The sequence below is a fragment of the Mobula hypostoma genome, chromosome 4 (assembly GCF_963921235.1).
Source record: "Mobula hypostoma chromosome 4, sMobHyp1.1, whole genome shotgun sequence".
Classification (NCBI taxonomy): domain Eukaryota; kingdom Metazoa; phylum Chordata; class Chondrichthyes; order Myliobatiformes; family Myliobatidae; genus Mobula; species Mobula hypostoma.
Window position 1 is genome coordinate 90,528,515 of NC_086100.1, and position 19,118 is coordinate 90,547,632.

Below are 19,118 nucleotides of genomic sequence, written 5' to 3' on the forward strand. Positions count from 1 at the left end.
GGGTACCCCTTCCACAAGCACTCAGTTCCTCCACCATCGACAAACAGTTGCAGCAGTGTGTACTATCTACAAGAGGCACTGCAACAACACACCGAAGTTCCTAAGGTAGCACCTTCCAGACCCAAAACCACTACCATCCAGAAGGACAAGAACAGCAGCTACCTGGGAACACCACCTCTTGCAAATCCGTCTCCAAGTCACTCACTATCCTGACTAGGAAGCATATTGCCATTCCTTCATTGTCACTGGGTCAAAATCATGGAATTCCCTTGCTAACAGCACTGTGGGTGTACCTACACCTCAGGGACTGCAGTGATTCAAGAGGGAAGCTCATCACCACCTTCTCAAGGACTAGGGATGGGCAATAAATGCTGGCTTAACTGGTGAAGCCCACATCCTGTAAATGAATAAATTAAAAAAATAGCTAATTTCCACTCCTCCAAGATCTTGCCTATGGCTAGAGTAGTCATGAAGATATTGGTCAAGGCTACAGCATTCGCTTCTCTTGCTTCTCACAGTAACCTGGAGAATATTCCATCAGGCCCTGGGAACTTATCCACCTTAATGCTTTTTAAGAGATCCAACACTACCCCCTCCTTTACCTTAAATTGCTCCAGCATATCAATAGGCTCAGCACTTACCTCTTCAAGCTTCACGTCCATTTCCTTTGTCAATCCTGATGTGAAGCACTGATTAAAGACCTCACCCACATCCTTCCCATCCAAGCAAATGCTTCCCCCTTTATCCTTGTGTGGTCCTACCCTCTCCTTAGTTATCCTCTTGCTCTTGACATACGTATAGATTGCTTTAGGATTCTCTTTAATCCCACTTGCTAAGGACTTTCCATGGACCCTCCTGACTTCCTTAATTTTCTTGGGTTCTTTTCTGGCTTTTTGGAATCTTCAATGGTTCCGTTTGATTCTCGCTTCCCATGAGTTACATACTTCTCCTTTTTATTTCATCACCTCCCTCAGCATCAAGGTTCTCTTATCTTGTCATCCTTGCCCTGACTGGAAACATATCTGTCCTGTACTCTACGTAGTTGGTCTTTAAAGACCCTCCACGTGTCAGATGCGGAGTTGCTCAAAAACAGCTGTTCCTAATTAACTATCCATACTTGCTCCCCAATGGTCTTGTAATTTGCCCTGTTCTAATTTAATACTCTCATGAAAGGTCCACTGTTATCCTTATTTACAGCAATATTAAAGCTTCAGGAGCTGTGATCACTGTTCCTAACTGCTCATCAACTGAAACCTGACCAGGCTCATAACCCAACATCAAGTCCAGTACAGCCCCTCCACTTATTGGACTATCCACATATTGATTTAAGAAACTTACAAAACAAATTCTGCCCCATCTGAACCTCATGCACTCAAAGGTCCTAGTTTATATTAGGGAAGTTGACCACCCCATGGCAACAACCCTATTGTTTTCATAGCTTTCCTTCATTTGCCAGCATGTCTGTTCCTCAATGTCCTGGTGGCTACTAGGGTGTCTGCAGTACAACCCTACCAAAGTGATTTCACCTTTTCTCTTCCTGAGTTCTACCCACATAGACTCAGTGTCTAACCCTCTCTCCTCCGAGAGCAGCTGTGATATTGTAGTGTAACTCCCACCTCTTTTATACCTCCTCCTCGTTCTCTACTAAAACCTTGAAAACCTGGTATATCAATTACCCATTCCTGTCACTGTCTCAGCCAGGTCTATGTAGTGGCTACAACATCATAGTTTCATGTACTGATCCATGCTCTAAGTTCATCAGCTTTCCCCATAATACTCCCAGCATTAAAAATCACACACTTCAAACTCTGTGTCCCATCATTCCTGCCTGTTTTACTGGCTCTGACATCCACCTTCTTCCCCATCCCTCCACTTTCTGACCTGGTGCATTGGTTGCCATCCCCCTACCAAATTTGGTTAAACACTCCCGAGTAGCACTTGCAAACCTCCCAACCAGGTTCCCCTCCCATTTATGTGAAACTTGTCCCTCTTGCACAGGTCATCCCTGCCCCTGTAAAGGTCCCAATGATCTAAAATATAAAATGCTGCCTCTTGCACCGGTTCCTCAGCCACTCATTCATCTGTACTGTCATTCTATTCCTGCCCTGACTAGTGCACAACACCAGGAGTAATGCAAGTATTACTCCTTTGGAGGGCTCTTTCCTAACGCCCTATGCTCACTGTGCAGAACCTCTTCCCCATTTAGACCAATGACATTGGTGCCAATGCTGATCATGTTCCCGCTAAAGAAAATTCTGCAGTTGTCCAGAGGCATCCTTGACACTAGCAACTGGAAGCACACACCATCCTGGTGTCTCTTTCATGGCCACAGAATCTCTGGCCGTCCCCCTAACTATCACTATCAGCTATCACTATGTCTGATTTTTCCTTTCCCGGCTGAACCTCTGAGCCAGCCACAGTGCCACCAGCCTGACTGCTGCTACTGTATTCTGATTCTATCTAAAGGGGTATACCTGTTGCTGAGAGGAATGGCCATAGGGGAACCCTGCACTGACTGCTTACTCCCCTTACTTCTCCAGGTGTTCACCCATCTACTACCCGAAGCCTGTACTCTGGGTGTGACCACCTCAGTAAAAGTCAACTTCCTGGATGGCTTTGTGTACATTGGATTCCAGCTCTAGTTCATTGACTTTGCAACTCAGGAGCTGAAGTTGCATGCACTTCCTGCAAATGTAGTCAACAGGGAGACTGTTAGGTACCCTGCAATCTCACATCTTACAGGAGAAACATTCCACTGCCTTAACTACCATCCTACCTGCACCTTGTTAAACTTTTGGCTCTAACTTAAGCTTAAATTCTACTGTCAACTAAATGATTCCAAACGACTCAGCACTCTTCGCCTCCGCATGTTCCTGCCGAAGCCAGCTAAGCCAAAGTCTCCCATCCTAACCCTGGCATACTCTAACAATGGTCACTCCGATTACACCTCTCTTCTTTTTACTGGCCCTTGCTAAGTTACTAATAACCCAAGCAATCGTCCGCTTTGCAGACAAGTCCCAACAGGCTCCATTCGCTTTTTAAACCTGGCTCATAAAGTCCACAAGGAATTATCTCCAACCCACTCTTCAATCTCCTGCTCTGCAGTCAAGTGCTGACAAATCTTTAGAAAATACAATTGTGGCAGATGCTTGTGGGGTGAACACTTCATTGGCCATAACCTATAAAACTAGGGACTCGGAGCTAGAGTATTTTCAGCCACTGTGAAAGATCTCCTTCTGTGCTATACGTATCTAAAACCCTGTTCTATGATTTACCTGCACATCACTTTCTCTGTAACTGTAACACTGCATTCTTTTCACTACATCAATATAATTATATTCGGCAACAAATGATTGATTGACAAATAAAACCTTTTCACAGAATTTCAGTATTTATTAGAATAGTAAACCAATACCAAAGCAGTTCTATAAAAATCTCTTCCATGACTGGTTCAGCCAACTAGTCAGTCATATATCTGGAAAACACTCTCAGGATTCTTCACAATCCACTTTCACACAGGTATCAGAAAATTTCCAACAATAACTGTAACCCTCTCACCGCAGGCTCACAATGAATTAGCTGTTACCGTGAATACTAGCTGACAGCAACATAACGTGACAGTGCAAATGAATAATGATAAAAAGGCCATTTTCAGTAATTAAACAGATCTAGGATGGATATAATTTGAGTAAACACAAAAACATAGAAGTTTGAATGTGTCTTCTAATGGAAAATAAGACAATTACCTGCATGAATACTGACAGACACCCATGCAAATTTAATGTTCACCAGGTAGCAATAATTCAGCTTGCACCAGTATAAATTTAGATTGAAATTGTATTGACAAAATATTTTAAGCTATACCAAACAAAATAAAGAAAAGGACCCATCACATATTTGTCAATCTGTAACGTGCATGCATTCGAAGCTCATGCAGTGTAATCATTCTGTTTGCTTCAGTTGTGTAGTCACGGATCCCAAGCAGTTCTATGCTGAAGAACCAGTCCAAGCAAAAGAAAATGTAAAAATATCCACACTGCATCTCAGGGAAGGCGTCAAACTGTCTCCTCTGGCCCTATCTCCAATGCCGTGTGCTAGCTGGCTAACTGGAAGTTATCTGCACATTCTCTGTGAAACCATAGTCTGCATGAAGATTTCCTGATCTCTGGACCTGGCTTTTTGAATTGGGTTCTGTGAGCACTTCACCATGTTCTGCTGCCATATTTGTTGTCCGCTTTCTTTCTCCTTTCTCAAAACGTCTTTGATCTCGTGCTCTTGCTTTCTCTAGTATTTGCTACCCATTTCGGTCCTTCCCTCCCCCCCCGAGCATCATATAGGCCAAAATGTTAATAAGACATATCCTATTGGCTAATACAACAAGCCTAACTTATTAATTAACTGAATTTTTATTTTACATCAAAATGAAATACTCGATTGAAACTGTATATTATCAAGTGTATAATCAAGTAAAAGAACACTTTTTAATATAGATTTGCATTTAGAAGAGATTAGAGAAAATAAAGTGCCCATCAGCATAACTGTATTAATAAAGCATGGTCTTAAACCAAGGCATTACATAACATTGTAACCAGGACCACCAACCCTGCAAGATATCCCATCATTGAGGGGTCTTGTACATCAACAAGTCTGCAATTCTAGTTGAATCTAATTACTAGTGTTAATCTTGAGCACTGTTGACTCAGTCTTTAATAAAGAGGCAGCGGAGCACCGATCCAGGTGTTCAAACATTACTACATTACTTGTTAATGGCCAGCATACTACTTACTTGTACATGGCATCTCAGGCAAGTCGAAGTCTGCTCGATAATATCCGTTACGGCAGTTGCACACACTGGATGCCTCATGCAACGACCGGCTATTAGCAGGACAAGGGATGCACATCTCACTGCCCTGGTTTGCCTTGAAGGTCCCAGAATGGCATGCTGGAAAAGACAGAGAGAGGGAGAGAGTGATAGAGAGTCAAGTAAACCTCAGCTCAGTACTGGAACAAGCCTAGATTTTCTCACAGCTCGGGCCTGTGTGATAAACCTCACCCACTGTGCACCCGTCTCCCGATCACAACAAAACATTTTTTTTCTCACTTGTTCTGTTTTTACAAAAGGTCCCAAACATAAAATGTTAACTGTTTTTTTTTTACACAGACTCAGCCTGACCTGATGTCTCCACCAGCACATGCTCATTTTATTTCAGAACATCCTTTCGTTTGGTAATGGAAACAATTCTAAATGATTCAGGTTTCAAAAAAAGACTCAGTCCCCTCTTTTCTCTCGGACATCAGCCTAACAACCTTGCTAAATTCAACAGACATTATGAAAATGCTGATTTAAGACTGTTGTCTCACTTATTCCGCTAGAAAGCAGGAAGAATTGATAGGAAATGATTGATGGTACATTTTCTCTCCGGATCAGTAGTGCAGGGCACTATAAATGCTTCACTGAGGCTGAAAGTCCTCTGGTGAATGTCTGATACCTGTAGGAGATGAGACAATGCTTATGGAAGGCTATTTACCCAAGCAGCCATCATTACAAAGCCTAGATTTAATTGATATCCAAAATGCCTCAAACATATCTGGGAATACCCAAAGTACCAATACCAAAAACATAATAACTACTGGAAAAGCTTATCAAGTCAGGCAGCATCTGTGGAAAGAGAAACAGTCAATGCTTTGGGTCAGTGAGCTTTCAGGAGAGTCAAAGCATTGACATACCGGAGCAGTGAGACAGCAGCACTGCATCCTCTGAGGAACCTCCATCCACTCAACACAGAATTTTCAAGCTCGTTCCTGTACCCCACAAACTGACTGAGTATCTGGCCCCTATCCAGTCACCCCTGAACTCCCCCAACCTCACCACTCCGAATACACAGTTCAATCCTTCTGATTCCCTACCTACTCCAAAATGCATGTTCAATTCCAGCCTGTCACTGCTGATAACCTAAAGCCAGTCTGGGGAAAGAGTAGCGGCCTGCAATGATAATGCACCAGCTGTTCTGGAGGCTGAATTGGTTGATGAGGAAGTTGCCAGCAGAATGTCATAAAAGGGGTTCCTCAGTTCACCCAATAAAGCTTGCCTTCCTTGCCACGCCACTGCCAATCTCTGTTCCTTTGCAGCCTATCAATGACCGGCTTCTTCTGACAGTTCACACCTTAATCGTTCTTCATTCACACGATCAGCATAATACACTTAAACTGAGGCTTGAATTAGTAAACCATGATTCCTCAAACTGTCATGTTGTGAATTTGTCAGATTTGGCAACTCCTTTTACAAACCTGTCGCATATTACCATGTTAATAAAACAAAAGTCCTTGTTGCTTATCAACCTGCATTACACACAAAATGCTGGAGGAACTCAGCAGCCCAGGCAGCATCTGTGGAAATGAGTAAACAGTCAATGTTTCAGACTGAGACCCTTCTTCAGGACTGGTGAAAGAAAGATGAGGAGTCAGAGTAAGAAGGTGGGGGAAGGGGAGGAAGAAACACAAGGTGATAAGTGAAAACGCGAGGAGGGGAGAGAGATACAAGACTGGAGAAGGAGGAATCTGAAAGGAGAGGACAGAAGGCCATGGAAGAAAGAAAAAGGGGGAGGAGCACCAGAGGGAGGTGATGGGCAGGTAAGCAGATAAGGTGGAAGAGGGAAATGGGAAAGGGGGAGGGGGGCAACTACCGGAAGTTCAAGAAATCGATGTTTGTGTCATCAGATTGGAGGCTACCCAGATGAAATATAAAGTGTTGCCTCTCCAAGCTGAATGTGGCCTCTTTGCAACAGCAGAGGAAGCCATGGACTAACATGCCAGAATGGGATTGGGAAATGCAATTAAAATGGGTGGCCACTGGGGGGACTTCTGGTGAGGCACGAGGAAAGATGGCAGCACAGCACTCAGCGCTGACATATAACTCTCCTTTGTCAAGTTCTTTAGGGCTCATAGACGGTCTTAATACAAGGTTGACTTGGAGGAAGATCTAACTAAAGATATGACCTCAAAAAAAAATCGAAATTCAATCAGGAAACAAGATACCAGCAGACGACACTAAGCTAGCGATTCATCCGAGGAAATAGCTATGCTAATTAAGCAAACAATGACAACGGAGATGGAATCGCTGCAAGAAATGGTACCCCACATGCTAAAGGAGTCGCTGGAAAAGGCTCACAACCCCATACGGAAGCATATGGCAGAGAATGGCAACATTCTCCAGTCATTAAAGGAGCAAGCGGACATTCAATCATTCACCTGGAAAAAGAACAGTTACAGCCTGTCCGTAATTGTAGGATGCAGGAAAGGTGTTGAGGAATATTGAGATAGAGTTATATAGAAAAGCGAGGGATGTATAGAGCTAAAGAAGGGTGGAGGTAGAGACAGGCAGACAGAGAGCGAGATCACATGCACATGTACAGAGAATTTGTAAACAAAAGCAGAAAATGCTGGAAGCATTTAGAAGGTCAAGGTCTGCTGAGAGAGAAGCATTATTATATATTTCAGGTCAGTGACCCTTCAGCAGAACTGGAAAAGTGAAAAAATCTGGGGATGCAGAGAGTAGTTTCAGAGGTAATCTGATAAAATGTGATGACAGTCATGTACTTGATGGGATTGATAAATGTATATAAAAAAAGACTGCTCCGTCTCGAACAGCAATGAGGTTTAACACAGGACCAAGTGCAGAAGGCTGTAGATCATGGGATCATATAGAGTTTCAATAGCTGACAGAACATGGCACAGGGATATAGCTCACACGATGCTAAACATCAACATTAGCTGACTGGGTCAAAATATAGCTGAAAGTTCTAATTTCTATGCAGGTTGCCGTGTGTCAGAGTTATACCTAAAACATGTTGACTTACAGACACAAGCAGTATCACTTTCCACCTTTTAATTTCTGAGCGGCTACTACCACAGCTAGCCCTCCCATCATCAGGCACAATGCTCAGTACAATACTTGTATAATTCTTTATTGAGGTACAGTGCTGAATAGGCCCTTTCGGCCTTTTGAGCCACACTGCCCAGCAATCATCTGATTTAACCCTAGCCTAATCATGGTACGATTTACAATGACATACCTACCTACCAGTACGTCTTTCAACTGTCAGAACCCAAAGGAAACCCATGTAGTCATGGAGAGAACATACAAACTCCTTCAAGACAATGGTAAACCTGGATCATTGGTACATTATAGTGTTGTGCTAACCACTAAACTATCAAACTGTCCATAAGCTCCAAAAACACATCCACCACAACATAACTTGGTTATTGTTTTATAAGTAACATGGCTGTCCAGGAATGGATTCCAGATCCTTAAAAGTTGTGTGAGAGTGTGTGTGAGTGTGTGTGTGTGTGTGTGTGTGTGTGTATACGCGCGCGTGCATCTGCCTCTCTAATTATGTAGTTTAAGCAAATTCTGAGCATCAGTAGGTGTGCAGCAATCATTTGATGCCAGCGCTGCCAATCTGGATCTGAAGATCCTTTGTGTTTCAGAATGGCAGGCAATGACTAGTGGGGTACCGCTAGGCTCAGTGCTGGGACCCCAGTTGTTTACAATATATATTAATGACTTGGATGAGGGAATTAAATGCAGTATCTCCAAGTTTGCGGATGACACGAAGCTGGGCGGCAGTGTTAGCTGTGAGGAGGATGCTAAGTGGATGCAGGGTGACTTGGATAGGTTAGGTGAGTGGGCAAATTCATGGCAGATGCAATTTAATGTGGATAAATGTGAAGTTATCCACTTTGGTGGCAAAAACAGGAAAACAGATTATTATCTGAATGGTGGCCCATTAGGAAAAGGGGAGGTGCAACAAGACCTGGGTGTCATTATACACCAGTTATTGAAAGTGGGCATGCAGGTACAGCAGGCGGTGAAAAAGGTGAATGGTATGCTGGCATTTATAGCAAGGGGATTCGAGAACAGGAGCAGGGAGGTACTACTGCAGTTGTACAAGGCCATGGTGAGACCACACCTGGAGTACTGCGTGCAGTTTTGGTCCCCTAATCTGAGGAAAGATATCCGTGCCGTACAGGGAGTACAAAGAACGTTCACCAGATTGATTCCTGGGATGGCAGGACTTTCATATGAAGAAAGACTGGATGAACTAGGCTTATACTCGTTGGAATTTAGAAAATTGAGGAGGGATCTGATTGAAAAGTATAAAATCCTAAAGGGATTGGACAGGCTAGATGCAGGAAGATTGTTCCCGATGTTGGGGAAGTCCAGAACGAGGGGTCACAGTTTGAGGATAAAGGGGAAGCCTTTTAGGACCGAGATTAGGAAAAACTTCTTCACACAGAGAGTGGTGAATCTGTGGAATTCTCTGCCACAGGAAACAGTTGAGGCCAGTTCATTGGCTATATTTAAGAGGGAGTTAGATATGGCCCTTGCGGCTATAGGGATCAGGGGGTATGGAGGGAAGGCTGGTACAGGGTTCTGAGTTGGATGATCAGCCATGATCATACTGAATGGTGGTGCAGGCTCAAAGGGCCGAATGGCCTACTCCTGTACCTATTTTCTATGTTTCTATGTTTCTATGCATATACCTTGCAGGAGAAAGGATCCCACCCCATCTAAGCAGTAACAAGAGAAAGTCTGCAGATGATGGAAATCCAAGCAATACACACACACAAAATACTGGAGGAACTCAGCAGGCGAGGCAGAACTAACTGAAGGTGTCATTCACTAATTACAGACGAGCCTCTGGACGATTTCTTCTGGCTGCTGTGATCCTACAAGAATCTGACGCTATCTGAGGGCAACATTAAAGCTGATGCTTAAGGACTGACCTCTTGCTGTCTGACATGGTGATCCTCCTGGAGAGCAAGAACAGTAGACAGGGAACAGGAGACACCTAGGTTCTGGAAGAGGAGAGGGGTAGAGGTAGAAGGGTACTCAAGTGGATGAGTATGACACTTATCCAGAGTGCTCAGGGTGAAAGAACTCCTCCAACATCACCTTGAAACTATGTGCACATCAAGATGAAATGTGCCAGCCACTCTGGCCTCAAATGTAAAGGTACAGGCCAGTGCTTAAGCAGGCAGGCCAATAATCTGAGCGCTTTAGGGCTGAAGTCTAAGATATTAGCCAGATGAGCAATGAAAATAACCTCTGTGATATATAACTTAACTGCCACTGTAGGTCGATATTCAGTACCCAATAGTACCCTTTAAAAGAGAGTGGACCATAGGAGAAAGGGAAGGAAGAGGGGCACCAGTGGGATGTAATAGGCAGGTGAGAAGACGTAAGAGACCAGGTTGGGGCATAAAAGAAGAGGGAAGGGATGGGGGAAACATTTACCAGAACAAGAAATCGATGTTAATGCCCATCAAGATGGAGGTGACCTAGATGGAAGATGAGCTGTTGCTCCTCCAACTGGAGAGTGGCCTCATCATGGCAGAAGAGGAGGACATGGGCCAAGATGCCAGAATGGGAATGAGGATAGGAATTAAAATGGTTGGACACCAGGAAATTCTGGTTTTTGCAGATGGAGCAGAGGTGCTTAACAAAGCAGTCCCGAATTTATGTCAATTCTCACCATTGTAGAGAAGGCCACACCAGGAGCACTGGATACAGTAGACAACACTACAGATTCATAGCGAAGTGTTGTCTCACCTGGAAGGACTGTTTGGGACCCTGAATGGAGGTGAGTGAGGAGGTGAATGGGCAGGTGTACCATTCCTGTCGCTTGTAGGGATATATGCCAGGAGGGAGATTAGTAGGGAGGGATAAACGTACAAGGGAATCACAGAGGGAGCGATCCCTGTGGAAAGCCAAGTGTGGGGTGGGGGAGTAGGTAAAGATGTGTTTGATGGGAGAGTCCTGCTGAAGATGGTGTATGGCACAGAGAATGATATGGTGAATGTGGAAGCTCATGGGATGGTAGATGAGGACAAGAGGAACTCTATCCTTGTTAAGGAAGTGGAAAGACGGTGAGCACAGATATCTAGGAAATGGAGGAGATAATGATGAAGGCAGCATCAATTGTGGAGGAAGGGCACCTTTTGAGGGAGGAGGGCACCTTTGCTGTCCTGGAAAGGAAAGCCTCATCCTGGGAACAGATGCGGCAGTGATGAAGGAACTGAGAAAAGGGAATAGCATTTTTATAGGGAACTCAGTGGGAAGAGGTATAGTCCAGACAGCCATGGAAACCTTGACTATATTCAGTAGGTTTATAAAAGGTATCGGCAGACAGTTTGTCTCCAGAGGTGGAGTCAGTGAAATCCAGATAGCGGGGAGAGGAGTCTGAAATTTACCAAGTGAATTTAAGCGCAGGGTGGAAGTTGGAGCCAAAGTTGATGAAATTGACAAACACCGCATGGGTGCACGTAGCAGCACCAACACAGTCATCAATAGAGCACAGAAAAGCTGGGGAGCATTCGCAGAGAAAGTGTGGAACATGGACTGTTCCTAGTAGCCAACAAAAAGGCAGACATAGCTGGCGCCCATGCAGGTGCCTATGGCTACAACTTGGGTTTGGAGAAAGTGGGATGAACAAAAAGAGAAATTGTTGAGGGTGAGGATCAGTACTGCCAAACTGAAAAGTGTGGAGGTGGAGGGGAACTGGTCAGGTTTGTCGTCGAGAAAGAAGCGGAGAGTTTTAAGGCCTTCTTGATGGGGGATAGAAGTGTACAGGGACTGGACATCCATGGTGAAAATGAGGTGGCCAGGACCAGGGAATTGAAAGTTGTTTAGGAGATCGAGAGCATGTGAAGTGTCTCACATGAGGGTGGGAAGGGACTGAAGCAAGGGAGATAGAATGTATAAGCTTAACTGGGGAGGAACTGACGGAAGCAATGGGTCTACCTGGACAGTCAGATTTATGGGTCTTGGGTAGAGCTAGTAACAAACAGTTTGGGGTAAAGGAACTGCGAGGTTGGTGGCAGTAGACAGGAGATCTCCATAGTTGATGAGATTAGTGGCTTGATAGTCTGGACTGGGGTCCTTTTCAAGAGATATGTATGAGGAGGTGCCTGAGAGTTGCTGTCTGGCTACAGCAAGGGAGAGGTCAGGGCTCGACAATACAACAGCACCCCTTTTGTCTGAGGGGCAGTGCATTCGGAGGGGATTAAAGAGGAGAGAGGAGGACTAAAGTTGAGTAGGTTGAAGTCTCATTGCCAATTCGAGATGAAATGATCCAGACCAGGCAGAGAACCAGAGCAAGGTGTCCAAGAAGAGGATGAGGGCTGGAGACAGGAGAAGGGGCCATCAATGGGAAATCCTTGCCTAGGAAGTGAGCTCGGATACGTAGGTGACAGAGGAGAGTTCGGCATCATGGCGGATGTGGAACTCACTGAGGTGCGGATGAAGGGGGACAAAGGTAAGGCTCTTACTGAGAACAGAATGTTCCACCTCAGCGAGGGGAAGGTCAGAGGAAATACTAGGGATTAGAGCTGGGATCAGAGACGGGAAGAGAGAAGGTGGAGAGGGGAGGGTTCGGGAGTTCAGGGAAGGTAGGGTGAAAGGAAGATGAAGACTCTGAGGGTGAGAAGGTTCTTGGTTCTCTGGCACAAGCTGTGTAGGCCAATATGTATCACTGGCAACCCCTGTAGCAAGTTTGGAAAGTGACCACTGGTGATAGTGAGGTAGCAAAGAGAAACTAATGCATAGAACTTCTTTCTGCTGCATAGTGCAAGAACTCAGTGTTCATCAGTAAATGCAAACTCATTTCCTCAACCAGCCCATAGCTTACCTGCACAGCAACACAAAAGAGCTGCTGCCTCTTTGCTCCAGTAACCAGGGTCAATCCTGATCAATGTTACTATCTATATGGAATTTGCACATTCTCCCTGTGACTCATTGGTTTCCTCCCTAGTCACAAAATGTGTGGGCTGATGCATTAGTTTGCACTGCAAGTTACTCCTGTTGTATAGGAGAGTAAGAGTGAGGGAAACACCGGTAGTTTACCAGGGCTTAGTGTAAATCAGTGCCTCATCTCCAGTGTAATGTTGTTGGGCCAAAAGGCAATATCACTCAACGAATTTCCGGTCTCTGGTTGTCAAAGCATCCATTTGGCCTCAATGCAAAAAATAAACATTGTTGATATACTTTACAAAACTCACAAATTGATAAATGATTCTCGTGCATTTCTACCCACTGTCTTTCCATGAGACTGTACTTTCCCTGCAGCTGGTTTTGTTTGTCCATGCTTCAAAGCCCTGTGGTGGGTTAGAACAGGCAGCTGCACAAAGTGACCGCAAAAAAGTTAAAAGCTTGTGTCAAAAAGCCAAAGAAAAAAGGTTAAACCAGGAATGTGAACAACTAGAAAGAATCCCTATTACTGATCCAAAAAGGGTACGTCAACAAATCAAGAATATTACTGGTAAAAAGCTCCTCTATTCTTCAGATGGATATTTGAAAGCAAATGACAGTACCATTATCATGGAAAATGAAGAGATGATGAACAGATGGACTGATCGAATTGTTTGAAGATAATCGAGGCAAATAACCAGAAATTAAGAAGAACATTGAAGGTCCAAGTATTTTAAAATCTGAAATTCATAACGCAATAAATAAGATGAAGAAAGAAAAGGCAGCAGGTCCTGATGAATTAGTAATAGAACAAATTATCATCCTTGAAGATTATGGAATTGAAAAACTTATTGATTTAATCCATGATATTTATGAGACTGAAATAATACCAGAAGAGATGAAAAATCAGTATTTGTCACTCTTCCTAAGAAACCTGGAGCAATAGAATGTGAATTACATAGGACCTTAAGTTTAATGAGTCATATCACTAAGATACTTATAAGAATTTTGATGACAAGAGCTAAAAGTAAGAAATAGGTAAAGAACAATGTGGTTTTGTGAAAGACAAAGGCACAAGAAACGCGATATTGACGTTAAGGATACTATCAGAACGAGCTATTCAAGGGCAAAACGATTTGTTTGATTTATCGACGACACAAAAGAATTTGATAAAGTGAAGCACAATAAGTTATTTGAAATATTGCAGGAAACTCTAGATCTAGATTCAAAAGACCTCCATCTAATCAGAAATCTGTACTGGGAACAAACTGCCGCTGTAAGAATAGATAGAGAAGTGAGTCAGTTTACGAAAATCAAGAGAGGTGTTAGACAAGGGTGTGTTTTCTCTCCTGATTTGTTTAATGTGTACAGTAAAACAATATTACAAAAAATAAGAGACATCTTGGGAATCAAAGTTGGTGGTGAAAACATTAATAATATCAGATATGCGGGTGACACTGTGTTAATTGCAAGTACGGAGGAAGAACTACAAAACTTAATTGATACAGTTGTTAAAGATTAAAGTGCAAAAATGGGTCTATCTATCAATTGCAAAAAGACAGAATGTATGGTGATATCCAAAAAGAAGGAGAATCCTATCTGCAGCCTGAAAATAAACGGGGAAGACATAAAACAAGTACAGAACTTTTGCTACTTAGGAAGCTGGGTGACATCAGATGGCAGGTGCGACATGGACATCAAAAGAAGAATAGAGATGGCAAAAGACACCTTTATGAGAATGAATACTAAACTAGGCATGACCAATACTAAACTAGGCATGACAACCCGCCTCAGAGTACTGAAATGTTATGTTTATCCAGTTATGTTATATGGCTCAGAATGTTGGACATATCTAGTAACAAGAGGAAATGAATTGAAGCAGCAGAGACGTGGTTTTTGAGGAGGATGCAAAGAATATCATGGACGAAACAAATATCTAACGAGGACGTCATGAACACAGCAAGGACAAAAAGAGAAATAATGTATGAGATCATGAAAAGGCAATATAACTTCATTGGACATGTGATTAGGAAAGAGGAGTTAGAATGCATGGTAATTATGGGAAAGATTGAAGGGAAGAAAGCAAAAGGAAGGCAAAGACAAATGATGATGGAGACAACAGCCAGAGAACTGGAAATGAATACCAATGAATTGATCCACTTGACTCGAAGTGTGGGCCATGGCAGTCAAAGCTCAATCTGGGCATGGCACCTGATGATGACGATGCAAGTGACTGCCTGTACTTCCAGTGTAGACAGCAATAATACCCTTCAGCATTTTTTGTGCATCAAGTTATTATGCTGGATGGTGGCACACCATCATCGTAAGGTCACAAATTTGGCAGCTCAGAACCCAATCCAGAAGCTTGAATATGTAATGCAACAATACGTGACTGACCAGGCACTGTGCGGGGAGAAAAATAATCTTTCAGATGTTACACCAACACTCAACCTGTTCTCTCAGGTGGATGTAAGCAATTCCCTGCCAATCTTCTTAAGATCTGGGAGAACTTCCACAGTGTTCTGGCCAAGAGTTGGCTGCCACCCAAACTCAAAGCTGTGATTGGGACTGTGCTGTGTTCAGATTGCATACGATACACTCTGCATTATACCAGATACTTAATTAGCCACATGAAGCATTAGGGTCTACTGAGATCATTGAATTTTCAATGACAATTTCAAAGGATTGGATGGGTGTTCCCAATTCTCCATCACCTCTCGTGGGCATTCAAGAGAAATTCTTGTTTTACTGATTATCAAGAATGGGTTTTGAGTTGAAGCCGATTTCAACCAAGATCAACCTGCAGAGCTGCTGGAAGAAAACCCTGGAGTTCTAACCACAGGCTTCAAGCCAGATCATTGCAGTAGCCTCATGCCGCCTGTAATACAGTTGTACAATGTGATAAAAGCTGATGCTGGTAATTGTGAGATTAAGAAAATACTGATATACTTGAATTGGCCGATATCCAGTCTTGATAAGTGCATCAGCCTCATAGGAAGTCACTGGAGAATTACAACCAGCTCCCTACTCTCTGAAACATGTGTTGTTCACTGTTACACTTCCATGATTAAGATAATTCAAAATGTTCATTTCAATCTCTTCCAGGGCTGTCTGTTTTTTAAAAGACAATCTCCTAAAATTGGATGTGATTTCATATTCAACTGAATTATATCCTTCAAAAGAATTTCTTATGAATATAAGTCAGATATTTGATCAAAATAAACTGCTCACTTATTACATTTATCCATTTTAAATGCAATATTGCTTACTGTTTTCATATTCATTCCAACTTATTATAGGGATACTACCTCCTATAATATATGAGCAATTTGATCAGAAGCAAGCTCTGCGTTTATGAAACATATTTTTTCCTTCCTCAGAATACAATGCCCCTCTGCATTTTTATGCAAGCATCTCTAATTCAATCAATTTAATTGATCTAAGCCTTGAGGAAACATTTGAATTGACTTATCTATTTTGTTTTCTTAGCTCGTACCAAATATGGAGTCAAATGCTGTTGCATGAAAGAGGGATTGTGACCAAGGATAAAGGACAGTTAAGTAAAATGGCTCATTGTTATCTAAACATAATGACCATCCACACCTCAGGACTGTTGATAGCTCTGCTCATCGATCCTGGGAATTCATGTGCATGGCACAGAGGCATTCCAATAGAGGGAGAAGAGTTTAGAATACAATTCATCCTTTCTATTCTTCCCCTACTCTCCAGCTTCAGATTTGTTGATCGATCATTGGCAACTTACACATTTTGACCGTCCTCAACAGCAGCTTTAAAATGAGCTCTAGATTTCCAACAACAGGAAGATTTCCACGACACTTTCTGTGAGGGATTGCTGTGATAATAAGGTACTGGAGGAGAGACCATTCTCATCCAGACACCAGGAAGAAATGATGCTGTGAAGCTATTTTACTTTTACCTAAAAGGTAGAAGCAAGTTTGATGTCTTATTTGAGTATGTAGTTCTGATAGTGTGGGCTCACCAGTATGCCCCTCAAAGGCAGGCTGGCATTTCAAGCTCAATTCTGCAGAATGGCATTTACCATAACCTTCCTAACTCAGAAATGCCAACAAGGCAGGAAAAAAAGGCAACTAGGCTAATCAGAACAGATAATCAGAATGGTCAATTCCATTTCCTGTTGCTCAATACAATAATATCCAGCTTAAGGAAAACTGCGCAAATCCTACCTTCCCATGAAGTGTCAGACACAGAACTTTCCAACCTCATTTGACCAGCACCTTCCACAGAGTCCTCACTTACTTCTTTCCTCCTTTTTATGCAGATCCTTATACTTGTAAAATTCTAAGCGACTTTTCTCTCTGTAAAAGTGATATCACAGCAACTAAAGTCAACCAGTTCTGAACTGGTTGCTGAAGCTCACAGTTTTCTCTCTGATTGTGTTAAATATCACTGAATGGGACCCTAAGTGTCCCCCTGAACTTCTTATACAGCATTAGAAAGAACCATTGCTTCATGCACGCCAATCCCATTGCCATTCTCCAGGGCTCAGATCAAGGCACAACATATCAGATGCTCACATTCAGATATTGAATACTGAGGATTCATTCAGATTGTAACAGGGTATGAATCAGACAGACTGACCAATCCAGGCATTTCAAAGCAACTTCTTAAAATTCAGTTGAATTCAAAACCAGTTAAAGTAGACCCTGAACTTTATTGCGTAGTACCCGAGAATGACAGGAAATCAGGGTAGTGGGAGAGACCATAAGACCACAGCAGACCACAATGCTGTCTCACTGGCTCCTCACTCAATCTTGGAACATTAGAACAGCAAGGGTGCATACATCAGGGTGGTCTTTATCGACCACAGCTCAGCATTCAATGCCATCATCCCCTCAAAACTAATCAATAAGCTCCAAGACCTTGGGCTCAACACCTCTTCATGCAATTGGATCCTGGATTTCCCCTTTGTAGACCCCAGTTAGTTCAGACTGGCAACAACATCTCCTCCACGATCTCCATCAGCATAGGTGTACTACAGGACTGTGTGCTTAGCCCCCCGCTTTACAACTATGACTGTGTTCCAATGCCACGTTCAAGTTTGTTGACGACATCACTGTTGTGGGCGAATCAAAGGGGGTTGAATCAGCAGACAGGAGGGAGGTTGAAAATCTGGCTGAGTGCTGTCACAACAAACTTTCATTCAATGTCAGAAAGACCCACAAACTGATAGTAATCTTCAGGAGAGGGAAACCAAAGGTCCATGAGCCAGTCGTCATCGAAGGATCGGAGATGGAGAGGGTTAGCAACTTTAAATTTCTGGGTGTTACTATTTCAGAGGATCTGTCCTGGATCCAGCACATAAATGCAATTGCATAGAACGCCTCTACTTCCTCAGAAATCTGCAGAACTTCAGCATGACATCCAAAACTTTGACAAACTTCTAGAGATGTGTATTGGAGAGTGTATTGACTGGCTGCAACATGGCCTGGGATGGAAACACCAATGCCTTTGTACGAAAAATCCTACAAACAGTAGTGGATTCAGCCCAGTACATCACGGATAAAGCCCTCCCAACCATCGTGCCCACCTACATGAATGCTGTCGTAGGAAAGCAGCATCCATCGTCAGAGATGCCACCACACAGGCCATGCTCTTTTCTTGTTGTTGCCATCAGGTAGAAGGTACAAGTGCCTCAGGACTCACACCACCAGGTTCAGGAACAGTTACTACTCCTCAACCATCAGGCTCTTGAACAACAGGGAAAACTACACTACACTGCACCCCCTTCCATTGAGATGTTCGCACAACCAATTATCTCACTTTAAGGACTCTTTATTTCGCAGGGGGTAGGAACCAGAATGAAGGGACTCAGGATCGGGCCGATGGTAATAAAAGCAAAGATAGCATGCCGTCAGACTGTCAGGAAGGGCAGGCAGATGAGAGGACAAAATTGCAGCCAGCAGGGTGAGCATCAGTGCATTAGGGATGCAGAATCAAAAAGGGTAGCAAATACAGCACTCAAGGTGTCACAGTATCTCAATGCAGAGAGTATAACAAATAAGGTGGATGATTTTGTTGCACTATTACAGATTGTCAGGTATGATGTTGTGGACATCACTGAATTGTGGCTGAAGGATGGTTGTAGTTGGGAGCTGAATGTCCAAGGTTACACATTATATCAGAGGGATAGGAAGGTAGGCAGTGGGGGTGGTGTAGCTCCGCTGGTAAAGAATGGCATCAAATCAGTAGAAAGATGTGACATAGGATCAGAAGATATTGAACCCTTGTACATTAAGTTAAGAAACTGCACAGGTAAAAGGACCCTGCTAGCAACTATATACAGGCCTCCCAACAATACCTGGGATGTGGACCAAAGGTTACAACAGAA

General features: G+C 43.2%; 1 protein-coding gene across 6 annotated transcripts in view; it reads right to left on the reverse strand.

Annotated features, from left to right (window-relative positions):
• The window catches only part of LOC134345458 (ephrin type-B receptor 1), a 700,860-nt gene that overhangs the window by 313,702 nt on the left and 368,040 nt on the right, over window positions 1-19,118 (reverse strand). For all 6 annotated transcript variants that reach the window (XM_063046149.1, XM_063046152.1, XM_063046151.1 and 3 more), the window contains exon 4: window positions 4,787-4,942. In XM_063046149.1, coding sequence (XP_062902219.1) covers window positions 4,787-4,942 — 156 coding nt within the window. The remainder of the gene's footprint in view (window positions 1-4,786; window positions 4,943-19,118) is intronic.